Below are 18412 nucleotides of genomic sequence, written 5' to 3' on the forward strand. Positions count from 1 at the left end.
TCACATACAGCCTGAGCAGTGCAGACCCCTTGACCTCAACCTCCCATCCACGTTACGATCACTCCATTCATCAATACTCATTGTGTGTATACTTACTGAATATTCGTAATTTACCTAAAATACCGACTCTAGCCCATTTTTTTTCATTTGGTCTGTAATCTGGAGGTATTTTCCCTAATTGTGGCAGAGGGGGCTGCAATTAAGATGCCCTGGATCTTAAGATTTCCTGGATCTACCAATGAAATATTCCCAAACTCAAGAAACGTAAATGAAAAGAAACTGTGTGTCTAGCACAACAAAAATGAAATCTCCTCTTCAAATGACCGTATTTTGAAAGAAAATGGATGACGGGTTAGTAATAACAAGCTAAGAATTACGGAGTATGTGCCGCTTGCTAGGCACGGGGCTGAGAGTTTTTCAGTTTACATGCAACTGACTCATGGATTTCTCATAGCACTTTGAAGTGGATGCTATTGTAATTACTACTCATTAAAAGAAGAAACACTGAACTTTCATGAAGTCAAGTAATTTTAGTTCAAGACAGAACGCTGGGTTTTGATCGTTCTTTTACAACAGGCAAGAGGCCTGTTCCCTCATTTAGGCTGGGATTCGGAGCGCATAGAGACATGGGGCCCCAAAGGTCTGAGACCAGTGGCTCTCAAAGTGTGGTCCACAGACCAGCAGCATCAGCATCATCTGGGAACTTGTTAGAAATGCAATTCTTGGGCCCACCCTGACCTACTGAATCAGAATATGCGGGGTGGGACCCAGCAGTCTGTTTTAACAAGCTCTTCAGGTGATTATGATGCAGCTAAAAGTTCAGATCCACTGCCCTGCTGGCACTGAGGATCCTGGGTCTGTCCCCGTTTTCAGCGGGATTCAATCGAAGCCTCTGGAGAGACGGCACCTCTCGTGCAGATACTGTGACCAAATACACAGACCGTGGATTTCACTTTCAGGTTATTTCCATTTGTTTTTTTCCTTATTGTTTGTCCCAAGTTGTTCATTTTCTGATGTTCCTTGTCTCTCTCCCACTTAAGCTGAAACTCATATTGTACATACCTTATGTCCTAAAGGTTGAAGAGCAAGGTACTCTTCGCAGACACTGGGTGAGGGAGACTGGTGACATTCCTATGGAACTCTTCCAGGGCCCGTCCCTACAGGCCCTCTCCTCCCTTTGTCTCCTTCCCGTCCTTCCCTCTCACTGAGCTCTTCTCCGCTTCCGCTTCCGAATGTTTGCAGGTGCTGTTTTCCCAGCCGGGGCGCTCCCTGCCTCTTCTGCCACCACCTTGGAGATGCCTTCCCTTTCCAGCCCTCTAAGTAGCCACCTTCTCCCTCGCTAGCCTCTGTTACTGTGCCCCACTCCCATTCTTCATCACACATAGACCAGTGTGTAAGTACAGATGTATTTGTATACACGTTAGTAGGACAGAGCCCATACCGCAGTCTTCACGCACCCAGCAGAGTGTGGCTTATTAGTCAATGCGATCAACAATAGGTTTTGAATGAACAAACGAATGAACGCACCATAGCAGCTCTCAGTGGCTTGGCCTTCTGTCAAACGCTCGTGCGATTTCAGTTAATCCTTTCAGTTGGTCCTTCTGTTAAGGTGTTAATTGTTTCTAGTTATTTCTAATTATTTCCCTTTCTACCTTCAACTTTTCTAAAGACTCTGTTCTGCTTAGTGTGATACTGGCTTTATCGCGGACACACACAAAATACTCTCTGATTTCTGGATGGATAACTTATCAGGTAAGATGTGAATTTTAGGGGCACCTGGGTGGCTCAGTTGGCTGAGCGTCCAGCTCTTGATCTCAGCTCAGGTCGTGATCTCACGGTTCGGGGGATTCAGCCCTGTGTTAGGTTCTGCACTGACAGCAAGGAGCCTGCTTGGGATTCTCTCTCAATCTCTCACTCTCTCTCTGCCCTTCCCCTGCTTATGCTCTCTCTGTCTCTCTCTCTCTGTCTCAAAAATAAATAAACTTAAAAAAAGATGTGAGTTTTAACTTTCCGCCAAGTCTGATTTCATGCTGTAGAATGATATTTGTCTCCTAAATTGAACCACCCAGAATGGCTGAAGCCATTAGGAATGGTGAGAGCATCCATACTTCTCTGTCTTTGGCATTTAAAGTAAAAGGCATGCTATCTTGAGTGCATATTCTAGAAGGAAAAGAACCAGAACTACTGTATGGGTTGTGGAGGCACCATCCTTCTCACTGTCGTTTGTAGCTAAGGACATGTTTGCAGAATAAAACACCCAAACATCCTTTTCAGAATGGTGACTACATACCATCTGGAAGACAGACATTCTGACCTAAGTTATCTCTAGTTACTCTCACAATCCTTGTTTTTACTAGTGATTTTATGTTGCTGTCGTTTTAGAAACTCAGTATGATTCCAGTTTTAGGGGGGAACATCCCAAATGTGTCTACATCATCATTGGAAATAGAGAAAAACATAACTAGTTTCTTGTTCATGAAAAGAGGAAAAGGAAGAAATTGCCATATTATGATATGTTCATTGGATGAACAGAACTGAGGCTGCCTCCTATTCGTCTGAAGTTGGATTCCCCCAACAATTCAACAGTATGATCGATATGGTTAGAAGCTTGGGAGCCTGAAAACTGGACACCATTAGTTACTCAACTCATTCAGTGGTTTCTTAACTGGGGGCAATTTTACCCCACAGGAGACTTTTGGCAATGAGTGGAGACATTATTAGCTGCCACCACCTGGGGGGAGGTGTGGTTGCTCCTGGCATCTGCAGAGCAGAGGCCAGGGATGCTGCTAGAAACACCCTACAATGCCCAGAACAGCCTTTAACAACAAAGACTTATTGGGTCCAAAATGTCGGTAGCACTGCCCCTGAGAAACCCTGGAAAAAACCCCAACCAACCAAAAAGTATGAGCCTTCATACTCCTAAGATTTCTATACTAAGCGTAGCGATTAATAATTAAAATGATTACTATTCATTAAATACCTGCTACTTGCCAGCCTCTTTATAAAGAATTCTTAGCTAGTGAGTCAGGATCTGACCCCAGGTTTGTTTGAGGCCATTGTCTCCATTCTTCCTCCTTAGCTATTTCGTGTAAGTGCATTTTCCCTGGACATGCTTGTTGTGTTTTATATGGATCAAATTATGTATTTAGCGCATACTCACTAATATACTCACAGGAGAAAGCCACGGGCAAGAAGAGACTGGTGTCATTATGGGTGGTGAAGCTAAAAGCATCCAGACAGGCCTCAGATCTGTAACTTACTAAACGAGCCTAACGCCCAGGTAGGATGGCAGTACAGAGCCTGGCCCTTAGTAGGTACTTAATAAATGTTTGTAGGGAAATTTTTTCATCATCAGCAGAGTCCTTGGGTAAGCTTCAAATGGAGCAGGGCTTCCAAATGACCTGTTCTGTTACATAACGTTGAGTTTCTCCGAGGAGCCGTTCCCTCATCTCTAAGGCACCTGGTATTCCCAGAACTTCAGAGGTGCTTCAGCTTGTGTATCTTCATTTCTTTGTTCTTCGCTCTTCCATTCTTCGTCAGTCTGGCCTGGCAGGGGCTCATCCCTTGACCCCTCCCTGTCTGCACACAATATTCCTCTGCCCCTCTACTTGAGGCCCTCCCAACAGTCTCCTTATTTTGTTCCTGCCAACAGTTTGCAAGATGGGGGCAGGGCAAGTGTCAGATTCTCTGGAGGAAGCCTGTGCCATGTGAAAAAGCTTATTCGAGAACATGATTTTATATTTGGAAACAAGCAGGGGAAAAAATTACAACTATTGTCTTCGTAAAACAGAGAACTGAAAGAAAAGCTTGGAAGAAATCCTCTTGCCTGGCGATAATATGGCGATTATCATATCTGGGGGTGGGGGCATGACCATTTATGTTTATGAAAAGAGGAAGAGGTTCAAAGGAAAGGTGCTGGGAAGCACGACAGTGTGTGCTTTCCTTTCCTGTGTCCATAACTATGTTAGTAGTGTCCTCGTTCTCAGCACTTGGATTTCTCCGAACCCACCCTTTGCCTACTGTACAGAATCAAGTCACTCCATTGTGCTCCCATAATGCTTTACTTTTATCCCCTAATATGTCACCCATCATCCTTTACCTTTATCATACTAAGCTCTGATGTAGTGGTGCATGCTTCTGAAGGAGAACCATGAGAGTACCATGACCCCAAGGAGCCAGTCGGAGACCATTGTTCATGGCCCTCAAACTTCAGTGTGCCGGGCATTAGAGTGAATTCTAGGACGTCACCCTTGGAGATCCTGAATCTCTAGAATTTGGAGGTGGGGGGCATCAGAAATTTAAATGTATACATCTCTGGTTTATAAGTCACACCTTGGGAAGTACTACAGAACTTGGGCTTAAAAAATGTCCTTACATGTTCTGCAAGCAAAACAAGCATTTTGCTAAGGACAGCCTGGCTACATTCAGCCATTGGTTTGTGCACTCACCAGGCACTGATTGAGAACTGTGGAATGTAGCGTCATCTGTTGTAGGGGATGCTGTGCAGTAGCGGTCTCTTTTGTGGTCATGACCACTCTCCTTTTGCCGTCTGTTGTTTCCCTGCAAGTAAGCTCAGGACCATTTGTGGGGCACATCCTAGCCAACGTGGTAGTTGATAAGGACTTTAAAGGGTGTTTGGAGGGTGCAGAGAAGAAGCGTGAGGGGAATGGAGGTTTGCATTTTAATAGAGAATTTCAATTCCTTGGCATTTCAAATCACTGGAGGAAAAGAAGAAGGGTTTCTTTTCCTGAATTTCTATTGTGTGTCCAGCCCTTGACATGTATTACCTAATTTATTTAAAAAATATATATATTTTTTAGTATTTATTTATTTCTTGGGAGGCAGAGAGACAGAGTGCAAGCAGGGGAGGGGCAGAGAGAGAGGGAGACACGGAATCTGAAGCAGGCTCCAGGCTCTGAGATGTCAGCACAGAGCCTGACGTGGGGCTTGAACCCACGAAATGCAGGATCATGACCTGGGCCAAAGTCGGACGCCTAACTGACTGAGCCACCCAGGCGCCCCCATGTATTACCTAATTTAATCCTCATAATCAGCCAATGAGGGAAGTGTAATTATTCCCATTTTACAGAGGAGGAAGCTGAGGCTCATATTATGTTACTCTCCCTAGCTGGAAATAGGTGGACACAGGACTAGAACTCGGGACTCACTCTAAAGACCGTGTTTATTCTCCTCTCCCTGGATGCCTCTGTCACCTCATTCTTCTGGCAGTCTCTGTACTGGTCTGGAACATCCCAGTACGTGCCCTGTTTGGAGTTAAAGACTGTCCTTTGAGTTGTCCCTAAGAGTGCTGAAATTGTTCCATCGCCTTCTTAACTTTCCTAGGAGTGAGTAAAAGACAACTGGGTCACTTTAGAAAGAACGCTGACCTTTAAGTGGGTATACAGATCCAAAGAAAATACAGACGCCTCCTGGTTTGCAACCTTACTGCAAGTAAAGCTGCTTTCAGTTTTTTCTTCAGGTTTTGTTGTCGATATACCTTGTTTCTATTTGCTCCCAACCACATGTAGGAATCTGCAGCCAAATCTAGTGTAAAATGTTATTGACGACCTCTTGCTAGTCAAATTTAAGTCTTTTTCTCTGGGCTTAGTTCCTGAACAACAGATTCAGCTATGTCTATGTTTTTCATATTTGATATGGAAGATTATTCATTTTTTGTATTTGATGTGGCGATTATTAATCGTTGAGGAAATTAAGGTGCATGGAGGGGACAAATTGGCCTGCCATGCATTTGACCCTGGTATTATTACTTGGTATCAATTTGAAGAGCCCAGGCTGGGTCCAGTCACTCCAGTCAGCAGATTGTTGAGCCCACAAGTGGTGGCCTGCCATTCCATGGGAAGTCTGGGAATCTGTAGCCCTTGATAGAGGGGCCATCTCACAACTTCCTCTGGCTTCCATGCCTTCCAACCTTCCCACGCTTCTACTTGTCCAGCCTTTCCTCTTCTTCCTCCTCCTTTCCCTATTTTTTGCCCTGGACATTGTCCAAGTAAACCGATCTTCATAGCTTCATTTCTGTTTTTCTCTACACCTCTGTTCTCCGCTTCTTCCCCAGTTTCTTGTTCCATATTTCCTCTTGCCCAGAGGACAGTAAGTGTTTGAACATCTTTCTCAAACCAGTCCCCCCTCCTAACTCGGCTTCTCCCAGCATTCGTCCAATGACCCATTGGCCATTCTTCCTATGACCCAGGCTCAAAACCTGGGTTAACTTGCTTACTTTGTTCTTCCTCCTATCTAGTCACTGGAAAAAGTAAAATCTTGCTTCAAAGATTTGGTATCTTCCTTGTATTTGGAATCTTCAAAGACTTGGTATCTACATGGTATCTCTCTCTTCCTTTCCATCCCCTTTGGTCCAGCTTCACATGTCATTGATTCCTGTAACCATTTCCCAGATTGGCTCCCTATTTCACAGGGCTATCGAAGGGTTGCTGGAATTAATAACAGCAAGTATATGTTCAGCACTTCTATGCATTATGCTAAGTAGTTTACATTTGTTACTTCATTCCATCCTTACTGCCACCGTGCGATGGCTATTTCTATTGCCTTGCAAATGAAACTGAAGTTTGTGAAGTAAATGACTTGCCCAAGGTCACACAGCAAGCAGGTGAGCTATAACTCAACCCATATCTGTTTTGCTCCAGTGGATGCTTATAACTATTGAATTTTGCTGCCTCCTAGGGTATAGTGTGTTATCTAATGGGGGCGATTAGTGTTAGCTTCCTTCCTTCTTTCCCTCCCTTTTCCATCTACTATCTCTTCCTCAGACTATACTAAATTCCTACACATGCTACCTCTGTCTGAAACCCACCACCCTTCAAGGCTCTCCTTTCTCCTGCACGTAGTCCGTTTTCTCCACACTTTTCAGGTTTCTCCAGCGCTTTCCGGTTTTCTGGTTGCGTATCTTATCTAAATAAATCCTTAAAAGGCCAGTTAGCTCTTGTTTCTTTTTGTTTCATTTATGTGCTATCAAGTCCTGGGATAGCTGACTTTAAACGAAGTAGGTATTTGGTAAATGATTGTTAACCTACTGCATTTGGGTTTTATCTTGAAAGTAGAGGTTAGTGAGCCATCAGAGGAATCAGAAGAATAGTCTGGAATCAGGATATATAATCCACCAGAATTGACTGGAAGAGTAGGGCTGCTCCAGACTAATTGGGTGATTCCCACAGTCCAGGCAGGAATCCCGGAAGAAATCCTGGTCTAGTGACAGGGCAAAGAGAGGAGACGCGCGCCAGGTAAGAAGTGTGCTATGCACTGACTGTCCAGGTAACATCTTCCACAACAACTATTCTATTCCCTGGCCTCCCCACCTCCAGAGTAGCAGAGCTAGTCCCTGAGAGTTTCGGAGAAATGTCATGGTCCTGTGGTTCCAGGTCCCCAGATCCAGGCTCCAGAGGTCTGCCCAGAATAACTGAGTGTAATGGGATGGGTGAGTAGGATTTCTTAGTACAGCCTGATTTAAGAGGTGTGGCAGAATCGGCACCAGTTTTCCAGAGTTACTTTCTGTGCCTCCACCGGGGCAGATAACAGCCTGTGGGTTTGTGACCACAGGATGTACAGTCTGCCAACACATTTACCTTCTGAGGCTGTAAGATCTCTTTTGGCCCTTCTGCCGGTCAACACAGTCGAATGTAGCTGCTGGCCGCCCAATCCCAGTGCGTGATCGACGCACCAGGGCCTGGGGAATGCACAGAGAATGTGGCCGCTTTTCACCTGGAAATTCCACTTCAGGAGAAAAAAAAAAAAAAAAAATCCTAAACATAACCTATCTGGACTTTGAGAGCAGACCGGGAAACCGATTTCTGCCCGAGTTGGCCTGGTGGGAAGGAAGAGAAAGCCGAAGGAGGGAGAACTGTTGAGTCTGACGTTAATTAAACCGCGGCAGGGAACGCTGCGACGGCGGCTGTCGCCCTCCTAAACTCCGAGGGAGACACGTCAGCTTGAGCTCGGGGCAATTTCAGAGGGCGACGTCCCGGCCCGGGAGGGGTGGCGGGCGGCTGCAGACGGGCTCTAGGGCCCAGCGGCCGGGCGCCGGGGCGGGGGTGGAGTGTAGGGTTACAGTGACGGGCGGGACGACCCTCCCCGGCCCGAGCGCGGGGAGCGGGGAGCCGGGAGCGGGGAGCGCGGGCGGCGGCGGAGCGCGCGGGACGCTCTAGGACCCAGCAGCGGCTGTCGGCTTCGGGGCTGGAGGTGAAGCCCTGGCGTTTCTCTCCTTCCTGTGTGAATGGGGCTGACTGTCGGGCGCCGCTTCCCCGCGCTGCCCCACGCCATGCCCTGCACGCTGCCCGGCGGCCGCCTTCCCCAGCCGCGCCACTGAGCTAGCCATGGTCGCCTCATGTGGAGGGCAAAGTTGCGCCGGGGAACTTGTGAGTCTGCCGTGAAAGGTAACCAGTCCCCGCTCCGGGCGCGGGGAGGGCGCCCCCGAGTCTCCCACGCGAGGGACCCAGCCGACCGGTACTCCTCCACCCCTTGCTGCCCCGGGCACGGGGCTCCTCCTCGGGGCCCCGGGGCTGAGATCGGCCCCGCTCCCCAGCGACTCGGGCAGCCGACTGGGCGCCGGTGGCCGGGAGTGTCCGCCACAGCAATCTTGCTCTCCCTTACCCAGATATGGTTGTGTTTTTTTTTTGTTTGTTTGTTTTTGTTTTTTTAAAGAAAGAAAGCAGAACTCTGTTCCCGAGCCTCCCTGCAGGCCCCCGGTGCCGGCGGGCCGGATCGCCGCGCCGTCCCGCACCCCATCCGAGCCCGGGAAGTTGTGTGGGCCCGCCGGGCCGGGGCCCCGGGGTGCGGATGCGCCCCCCGAGGCGAGGCTGGCCTTACCGGAGGGGCGCTGCCATATGGCTGCACTCTCCGAGACGCGCCCGCGCGCGGGTCCCCCGGCCGCCGAGGGAGGGGGCGGAAGCGGGTGGCCGGTGGCCGCTACCCTCTGCGCGAGACAAAGGCGCGCGCCAGGGCCCGCCCCACGGGATGCGGCGCCCCGGCGGGACCCGTGCTCCTCGCGGGGAAGTCTCGGCTCTGGCGGGTGGGGGCGGCGAAGGGGTCGCGCCCCAGACCCCGGGGCTCGGATCGCGTTAGCTGCTCCTCCTTTGTTCTCCCCAGACAAGTTTCTTCGACAGAAACTGGGGAGTTAGACTTAGCTCTCCCTTGCTGTTAGTGCTGCCTTGTAAAGAATCTGGTTTCATGGGGGAGAAATTAAACTTTCCAAGTGGAACTGGTTTTTCTTGGAATGTGACATTTGTGGCAGGAGGGAGATTGGCACGTCGGCCGATGACAGCCAAGCGGAGCCGGGCGCCCTGCGCTGGGGCAGGGGCCGAATCTGCTCCGTAGGCTGCAGGGCTGGAGGACCAGGCGGCGGAACGCACGACGCAGCGCGCACCCACCTCCAGGGCCTCAGCCTCCAGGACTGAGCTCGCGGCGACGTTTCCAAGTTTCCCCCTTAGGAGCCCAGGCCGAGAATCCCGGCTCCCCACCCGCAGCTCCCGCGCCGCGCCACGCCACGCCCTGCTCTGTAGTGTGTTGATTGGTGGCTGGCAAGACTTTCCCTTTCCATTTTTGTTTGAAGGTTTTTTGCTATTTTGGCTTGGGTGTTGGTTTACTGTCTTCAGATGGCAAGTGCTTTGGAAAATGCCCGGCTAGTGTACGAGATCACCTACCTGGACTGGGGCTTCAGTAGACGGGCGCCCTGATCGTGCGGCCTCCTGAGGCTTTGCTCTTGGGACGGAACATTTTGTGTCCTTGGTCCCTCATCTCCTTTGCTCAGCCCTGATAAAGTGCGGACATGGTTGCCCATTTCCTTCTTTTGAGGCATGTTAGGAGAATCGAGCTTTTGTACTACCTATCAAGTCCTTGGTGACGGCGTGGGTAGGCGGTCGCGAGAGTCAGTTGTGTTACCCAAAGATGCTCTTTGGAACACCCCAAACAATAACGTTACTTGCCATAAGCGAGTAAAACCAGAATAGAGGAATATTAATAGCTACTATTCCAAAAAACTTCCTTCCTTTTCGGGAAGTGAAAAGTCAAGGCTTGAAATGTTGAACAGACATGGGTCGGTCCCTGCCAAACTGACTTAAGATTTCCCCTGGCTGCCCACCACTGCTGGCTGTCCCCCACTGCTGACTGCCCCCTCCCCGTCTCCCCGCCCCCCCCCCCCCCCTGCCTGCCCCCCCCCCCTGGCTGCCCCCCCCACTCCTAGCTGCCCCCCATTCCTGACTGCCCACGGCTGCTGGACCCCAGTAGCTCTCTGTAGATGTCAGATCCAGGGTAAGGATTAAGGGAGCTCTCTGCATTGCAAGTTCTGGAAGAATCTAGACCAATGTGAAATTTATTTCCCAGGATGGGGTTCTGAGCATTGTAGTGCATCTACTACGAGCATTCTTTATGGAATTGTGTGGTAACAATATTTGAATACATTTTGAGCTGTTTTGCAGAGGAGTAAAGGGTTGGAAACCACTGATTTGACCACAGTGAAGAGGAGGAAGCCGTCCAGCAGAGGTTTTAGAGATGCCTCCACTCTCCCTGGTGGTGTCTGGGGGGATGTTTAGTTTTTGGATGGGTATAGTTTGGCTTTTGTGAGATACATTTCTCAAGATAAATAAGGAAACCTGGTAAACCCTGCAAGGGGATAGGAGAGCGAGAAGGTGCTGCACTTATAATTATTCTCCCTCCCTCTTCTTTTTAAAATGCACAGAAGTCTTGGTCTTTTAGGTTCTGTGCTGATGGTGGAGAGCGAAGAATACTAATGTACCGAAGGGCATGTGGAGATCAAAGCATTTAAAAATACATCTTTTCATGGAAGCTAATGGAGGACTTTCAGTTTAAATGAGATTTAAAAGTGCTGTCGTTAAGAAAAGCACATGAATGCAGAAATGTGAGTAATTTTATGAGAAGGCACTCTGCTGATTAGACTTGAGAGTGTCTGCCCTTGGCCAGTGAGTCCGGAGGCTTCTCTGGGTAGAACTATGCTTTCTTTCTTTTTTTTTTTTTTTTTTTGATATCTGCCCCTGTGGAGAAGAGCGGACCCAGGGCCTAGGGGAAAGATGGCCGAACTAATTGAAATTGGAAGGCAGCCTGGCTGGTGAGTGTTTAGCAGAAAAGTGCAGCCCCTAGGTACCAGTGTTGTTTTTCTCCATAGTAATTTGTGGAGCTGCTTTGAAAATGGTAAAGTACTGTATCACGTAAGGCTTTTATTTTTATTTTTTTAAAAAAATAATGACTTCTGAAATAAGGGACTTGCTAGTGAAAATTGTAAAAATCTGAAAGCTTTTCCAGGCCAATCAAATAAAAGGAAGTTAACTCCATAAGACCTGTTAGTAGTTCTGATATGCAAAATTCTCCCCAAGTAGCAACCCCCCCCCCCAAACCTCCCTGTGGCTATCTGCATTTCAAATGCATACGGAAGCAGCTCTGGTCAGGAAATTCTCTAGCGTTTTGAATAATTTTTCTCCTCCCATTTTTTCATTAATTTTGGTAGGCTCTTGTGTCCCAGAATTCACTAGGCAATAGAATACTTGAAAAGCAAGGGGTATTTTGGAGGTCAACCAAGAGGACATATTTAATTATAAGGTTGGTTGGAAATAGTCTGAGGTTGTTGAGGTTTTTGTTTGTTTGCTTAGTGATTTTTTTTTTAATTTTATTTTGTTGGTTTGACTTTGTTTTGTCTTGGAAGAAAGGCAAAATTTAAATCTTGGCCATTGTAGGTAGGTCAGTACAGTAGTTTTGCTGAAGGAAGCCACGCCTGGGCTTGTGTGTTGGCACCCTGCCGGGTTCTCTAAATTGTGGGGCCCTTGGCCTCTGTTCTTGTGAAACAAGGCCTGTTCATTCCAGGACAGGATAGGACTCCTGGTTTCCCAAAGGGGTTCACACATCAGGCTTTTTTTTTTTTTCCTTTTTTAAAATTATTTTACTTTATTTTATGAGGGGGATAGGGAGGTAGCTGTAAGGTGTTAGGAAATGTATCCCCGTTAAGACTGTGGAGAATTGGATTTAACTTCAAAAAAAAAATGAAGTCACATAGTCCTACTGTGTGCGTTTAAATCTGTGTTTGGAATCTCACTGGCCAGTACACCTCTTTTTCTTTCATTTGGTTTTGCTTTTAAGTTAAATGCCTGTAGTTCACTTTGTTTAAAAAAAAAACTTGTAACTTTGAAATGATTATAGCTTTATGGAAAGTTGCAAAAATAGTAGAGAGGTCCTGTGTACTCTTCACCCATTTTCCTCCATTGGTAGCATCTTACATAACCGCAGTACAATAGAACTGGGAAATTGACATTGGTACAATCCACAGAGCATCGTCAGATTTCACTGGTTTTACATGCACACATTTGTGTTTGTGCATATATCCTTCTAAGCAATTTTTTTACACGTGTAGATTCCGGTAACCACCATCATGGTCAAGATACAGAACTATCTCATCACCTCAAGGATGTTCCTTGTGCCACTCCTTCATGGTGGCATCCACTCTCTCCTCCCCGCACCCATCTCTAAACCCCAATAACCACTAATCTCTTCTCCATCTCTATCTATTATTTTGAGAGTGTTACATAAATAAAATCATGTGGGGAGCACCTAGGTGGCTTAGTCAGTTGGGTATCCAACTCTTGATTTTGGCTCATGTCATGAGCCCAGGGTCATGGGATTGAGCCCCGTGTTGGGCTCTGCGCTGAGCATGAAGGCTGCTTGGGATTTTCCCACTCTCTCCCTCTCTCTCTGCTCCTCCCCCCTGCTTGTGCTCTCTTCCTTTCTCTCTAAAAAAGAAAAAAAAAACATAAGTTAAATAAAATCATGTGGCATATGACCTTTTGAGATGAGGGTTTTCACTCAACAGAACACCCTTGAGATCCACTCAAAGCTGTCACATTATCAAGAGTCTGTTCCCTTTTATTGCTGAGTAGTATTCCATGGTATGGTTATACCACAGCTCGCTTAACCGTTCACCTACTGAAGGACATTTAGGTTGTTTCCAGCTTTGGGCTCTTACAATTAAAAGTTGCTATGAACATGTGTGCACCGGGTTTTGTACAGACATGTTTTCCTTCCTGCGGGATCAATGCCCAGGAGTGTGATTTCTGGATTTTGAATGGTTAAGTGTATATTTTGTGTTCTCAGAAACTGCCAAACTTTTCCAGAGTGGCTGTACAATTTTACATTCCCCCCAGCCACGTAGGAGAGATTGGGTTTCTCTGCAACCTCACCAGCATTGTTTTATTATTGTAGCTGTCCCAACAAGTGTTCTAGTCTCATCCTGGCTTTAATTTGCATTCCCTAATGGCTAATGATGTTGAACATCTTTTCATGTGTTTATTTCCCATCTGTATCTCCTCTTTGGTGAAATGTCTGCTCATGTTCTAACTGGATTGTTTTTTTTTGTTGTTGTTGTTGGTTTCTTTTTTACAGTTGAGCTTTGAGAGTTCTTCATATATTCTAAATATGAATCCTTTGCCATATATATGGCTCGTATATATATATATATATATATATATATATATATATATACATATATATATATATATATTTTTTTTCCCAGTGTGTAGTTTGCCTTTTTTATCTTTTTAACAGGATCTTTTGTAGGGCAAATGTTTTTAATTTTGATGAAGTCCCACGTATTGTATGTTTTTGTTTTTGTTTTTTTTCCTTTTATGGGTTGTGATTTTGGTGTCAAATCTAAGAACATTTTGCCTCGGCCTCCATCCCAAAGATTTTCTCCTACGTTTTCTTTTTTTGTTTCATAGTTTTATATCGTATATTTAAACTGTAGTTCACTTTTACCCCCTCTTAAGAATGTGTATGTCTTGCTGCCCTTCTTGAAAACCATCCCTTAGGTGTTTATTATGTATTTAGTGTTCTAGAAGCACACAGTTGAATCAGGCATGTTCCCACTCTTAAGAGCTCACCCCTTAGTGCGGTCATTGTGTGGACATTTCCATGTATTATGTACAGTAAAGGAGATAAGCATGCTGTGCCGTGGAGCACTGAGCTGAGAGGGCTCGCTTTGATCGGGGGGTCAGGGCTTTCCTGGGCACGTTGCCCAAGCATGGTGGGAATGAAATCGATTCTTGCCTTTGATCCAGTTTTTGGATGTCTGTGTTGCCATGAATTCTTCAGTGTGAGTTACCCTGGTTCTTGAGCACATGCTGAAGGACTTGGGGTAAACTGGGCGGTTGAGGGCTTTTTTGAACTGTACGTGGCATAACAGCTTAAAAAAATAATAAAGATCCAGTACTGACAGCTCCCTAACATAAAGAGTCTGAATGAAGTTAAACAGCTTCAAAATTAGAATGTGTTAAAATGGAAAAGGAGGTAGTATTTTGGATTGTTTAGGAACAGTAGACCTGGCTTGCTTCCTGACCCTCCTTCCTCCTTGCTGTGTAATCTCAGGGCATTTGACCTGTTAAAGCCTCATGGATGAAATGGAAACAGTTGCCTCCTGGAGTTGCAGGAGAAACAGTGCCTATATACCATGTTGGGCAAATTGAAAGCATTCAGTAAACACTTGCTGCTATTATTATTATTATTATTATTATAGACCCAGGGCTTTATGATGTTATGTGCATTTTCATCTATCTCCTTTTTCCGAGAAACTGGAATCCCAGTTTTTACTCACAGAAACTTAGCTTTTCACAGTTGGGCATGTACCAAATATTATTTATTGAATGAGGTTAGAAGGTAGGGTACTCTGTGCCCGATCTAGTACTGGCTATAAAATAGACCTTTTTTTCCTGCCTATAAACCCAAACTTTTGAGTAAAGAACAGTTTCCTCTCTGCCCCAGCCACGGGAGGTGGCGGGAGGTCTGTGTGCTGGCTGGAGTTTACAGTGCCTGTTAGCCTAGGTGTATGTTAGGTCAGGGCTGATGTCACCAGGATGCTTCACACCCGGCAGCTCCCTTTCCTTTCCCTTGATGACCATGTTGTTTGTTTCCCAGAGGAAATGGAATGGACCTTAGATATATACTTCTAGAGCAATGGCTCTGAAATGGGGGTGATGAGGTGATGCTATGTTTGAACAAAACAGTCTGCGAGCCCCGCCCCAAGAATTTTGTTTCAGTTAGCTCTTGGAGGGGCCTGAGAATCTGAATTTCTCACAAGTTTCCAGGTGATGCTGTTCCTGCTGGTCCCGGGACCACACTTTGGGAACCAGTATTTTAGAGCATAGTCTCCTTTTCATTGGACCTCGACTGAGGTGCTTAACTCTTTGGAACCGCATGTGTTCATGTTTAAACGACGGAGACTGAGCTAGATTGATTTCTAAGGTGATGAATTGATCTGCATAACCAAATGCTCGGCTCTAATCATTCTTCTGTGCCTTCCCCCTTTCCAGGCCGACTTTTCCTTCTCTCTGTTGTCTTTTATCCTCCTCGGTCCTTGGGAGATATTCCAAGTTATGGTGTATTGTTACCATCCACAAGCCATATTGCCTTGGCTAAGTCACTTAACCTCTGTAAAATGAATGTGCTGACTCAGTACTTCCATCGAAAGGTAACTGTGAGGCTTCAGTGAGATAACACATACGAAAGGACTAAATACAAGGTAGAGCATGGTTCAGAATTCATTTATTACTTGGAGCGTCCTTGATTGCCCTTCAGGACAGTATCCTTGGACGTGGAGATGAACTGCTTCTCTTGATGCTGAATTTCACTGCTGCTGCGGGGCTTGTAAAGACCGCAGGAAATCCGCAGGGCCTTCGTGGAGAAGGTTCCCGCAGTAAACGGAAGGTGGGGGTAGGGTCTCTGAGGGCCTTCAAAATAGATACTTGATGTGTGGACGTGGTAATGACCAAAGAAGGGTTCAGTGCTGGAAAACAGCTTGAACAGATGCTGGACTGTTAAGAGCACTTCTTCACGGTAGAGAAATACAATTCCATGAAGTTTTTTTTGTTTTTTGTTTTTTGTTTTTTTCTGGCATCCTTGGAAGATGTGACCTGTCCCCCGTCTGTTTCTTGTTTTTTGTTTTTTTTCTTTTTTGAGGGGGCGTGGATAGGGAGAGGGCAGAGAGAGAGAGGGAGAGAAAATCTTAAGCAGGCTCCATGCCTAGCACGGAGCCTGATGCGGGGCTCCATCCCATGAACCACGAGATCATGAGCTGAGCTGAAATCAAGAGCCAGACCCTTAACCGACGGAGTCACCCAGGTGCCCCTGACCCCCGTCTATTTTTATTTTGAGTTCTGGGTCTACACTGTCCACAGTAACCACTAGCCACATGTTGGCGATCAAAGTTAATTAAAAGTAAATGAACTAAAAATCCTCAGTCCTGTTAGGCACAGTTCATATGCCAGCAGCTATTTCTGTCCTTGCAGTGAGTTTCACTGGTCAGTGCTGTTAGAGACATGATAGTCCCGGTTTGATTGACAGCAACATTATGGGGCTTCATAGGACGGGAAGGTGACACAGTTTTGACTGAAATGAATCACTTTCCTGTTGAAGTCCTGCGTGGACTGAATGGGAGAAAAGACCACAGGGCAAACCCTCTGCCAACCTGAACCTTATATTTGTTTTTGTTTTGTTTTTTTTTTTAATATTTATTTTTGAGAGAAAGAGAAAGAGAGACAGAGTGTGAGTGGGCAAGGGGTAGAGAGGGAGACACAGAATCCGAAGCAGGCTCCAGGCTCTGAGCTGTCAGCACAGAGCCCGATACAGGGCTTGAACCCACGAACCATCAAATAATGACCTGAGCTGAAGCTGGATGCTTAACCAACTGAGCCACCCAGGCGCCCCTGAACCTCATCTCTGGAGGCTCATTTCATTCGGAGGGTGGGTCAGAGAGGCATTTGGGGTATGCCGGGAGTAGGTAGAGTTTACCAGGTTAGCAGGCTCTTACAGGAGGCTGTTCCCAGGGATGTTTGTGGCCTTGATTCCGTTCCTGGGATTCTCCCAGGTCCTTGAGAGCAGCAAATAGAAACGCCAGTGCAGAGTTAGCACTGAGAGGTTCTCCTGGGGAGATCTCGAGCCAGCCTGGACTCCTCCGCCTTGGGTCTGTTCCACTGTTGAACCAGCCTTTGTCAGTGCAAGGGGAAAGGGGGGGGGTGTGGCGGGCCTTTGCTCATCTCCGCCGGTGTCTGGGCTTGCTCAGATACCGTTCCACACTGCATCATCCTAACTTTTGAAAGTTCTGTACACTGTAAGGTTCCTTTCCCTGCCTCACATCCGGGTCCCTGTGGTCGGCTTCCCAAATCCGTCTGGCGTGCCTCACCTTCCTTTGCACATCTACACCCCAGCTAGTGAGGCACTCATTCTCCGGGAACCCGTGCTTGCCACACAACAGGTCTTCCTGCTTCTGTTGTTTCGCACCTCTTCTCATCTACCCTGTCTTTCGCTTCTTTCCTCCACCCTTCTCAGAACAGGCAGAGCAAGAACAAGGATGATAGATATCTTGTCTTCCGGGCTCCTGTGCTTCTTGCCTTAGGGTGGGGCTGTGCTGTGCCCTGTGGCCCTGGGCCAGGGAGGAAGGAGGCATCTCACAGGTACCTGCTGCTTCTCAGCCATAAGGGCTGCTCTGGTTAGTGTGACCCCCGAAGGCAGGTGTGAGACAGGCCTTTCCCTTCCGGACAGGAACTGCACCCTGAAGGCCTCTGGGCACCAAGTTTCTTCTGAGTAAGCTCCCTCTGTCTGGGGGTTGAGGGAAAGGGGTAGGTGTGAAATTCTCTGGCCAGGCCCTGTCTCCCAAGGGACCAGTCTCTAACTATCGCTGCAGTTTGGTTGATTGCTCACACTGGTGATGTGGGAAGAAGGGCCCCTAAGATCGCCTGCCTGGGATCTTGTTTTTGAACAATGGGGGATAAAAGAGGAGGAGGAATAGACAAGGTGCTTTCAGAATTTTGGAAACCAGTGGATGCGGTACCTAGGAGACAGCATTAAATTCACAGCAGAGTGCATGTAACACCAATTTAGCTCCTTTATCTTAGAAGAGTGGAAGGAAATGCCTTCTGAAATCACAGTAGCTTAAATTAAGAGACCTGGGGAAGTAATGTAAACAGCATCACAAACCTTAAATGTAATGGGAGTGTCAGAGAAAAGCAGGAGGTTTGCTAAAGGACATAACCCTTTAGGAAACCTGATAGACTGGCCTGATAGATCATACATGAGCGGCAGGGGCATGAAAAGTGGGGAGTATGTTTACTTGAGCTGACTTTGAGATTTGATCCTGTAAAATATTCATCCAAACAAAAAATTAAGACTATAAGATCTAAAAAGGTCTACTCTGAGATATGGATTATCTCAGTCCCGAGCTTAGAAGTAAAATTTTCTGAAAGTCTGAAGTTTCTTACCTTCAACTTTCTCCAAAATGGATTCTGGGAATTGGGAGACAACAATTGGAATGAATGCAGATATTAACATTTTAATGGCCTTTGTTAAGTGACTAAGATCACTTTATTAGTTTAAGAACGTACAATGTGTTATGTGTAAT

At 46.7% G+C, this 18412-nt stretch overlaps 1 protein-coding gene across 6 annotated transcripts in view; it reads left to right on the top strand.

Moving 5' to 3' along the window:
• AMOTL1 (angiomotin like 1) overlaps nt 1-18412 on the top strand; it is a 123841-nt gene that overhangs the window by 22215 nt on the left and 83214 nt on the right. Inside the window, exon 1 of one of the 6 annotated variants that reach the window (XM_049653913.1) lies at nt 8111-8402. The exons of the other annotated variants lie outside the window; for them this stretch is intronic. Within the exon in view, the coding sequence (XP_049509870.1) occupies nt 8354-8402 (49 nt within the window). The 5' untranslated portion in view covers nt 8111-8353. Of the gene's footprint in view, nt 1-8110; nt 8403-18412 lie in introns of those variants that run through there. 6 annotated transcript variants of the gene reach the window in all.

This window comes from Panthera uncia, chromosome D1 (assembly GCF_023721935.1).
Source record: "Panthera uncia isolate 11264 chromosome D1, Puncia_PCG_1.0, whole genome shotgun sequence".
NCBI lineage: Eukaryota > Metazoa > Chordata > Mammalia > Carnivora > Felidae > Panthera > Panthera uncia.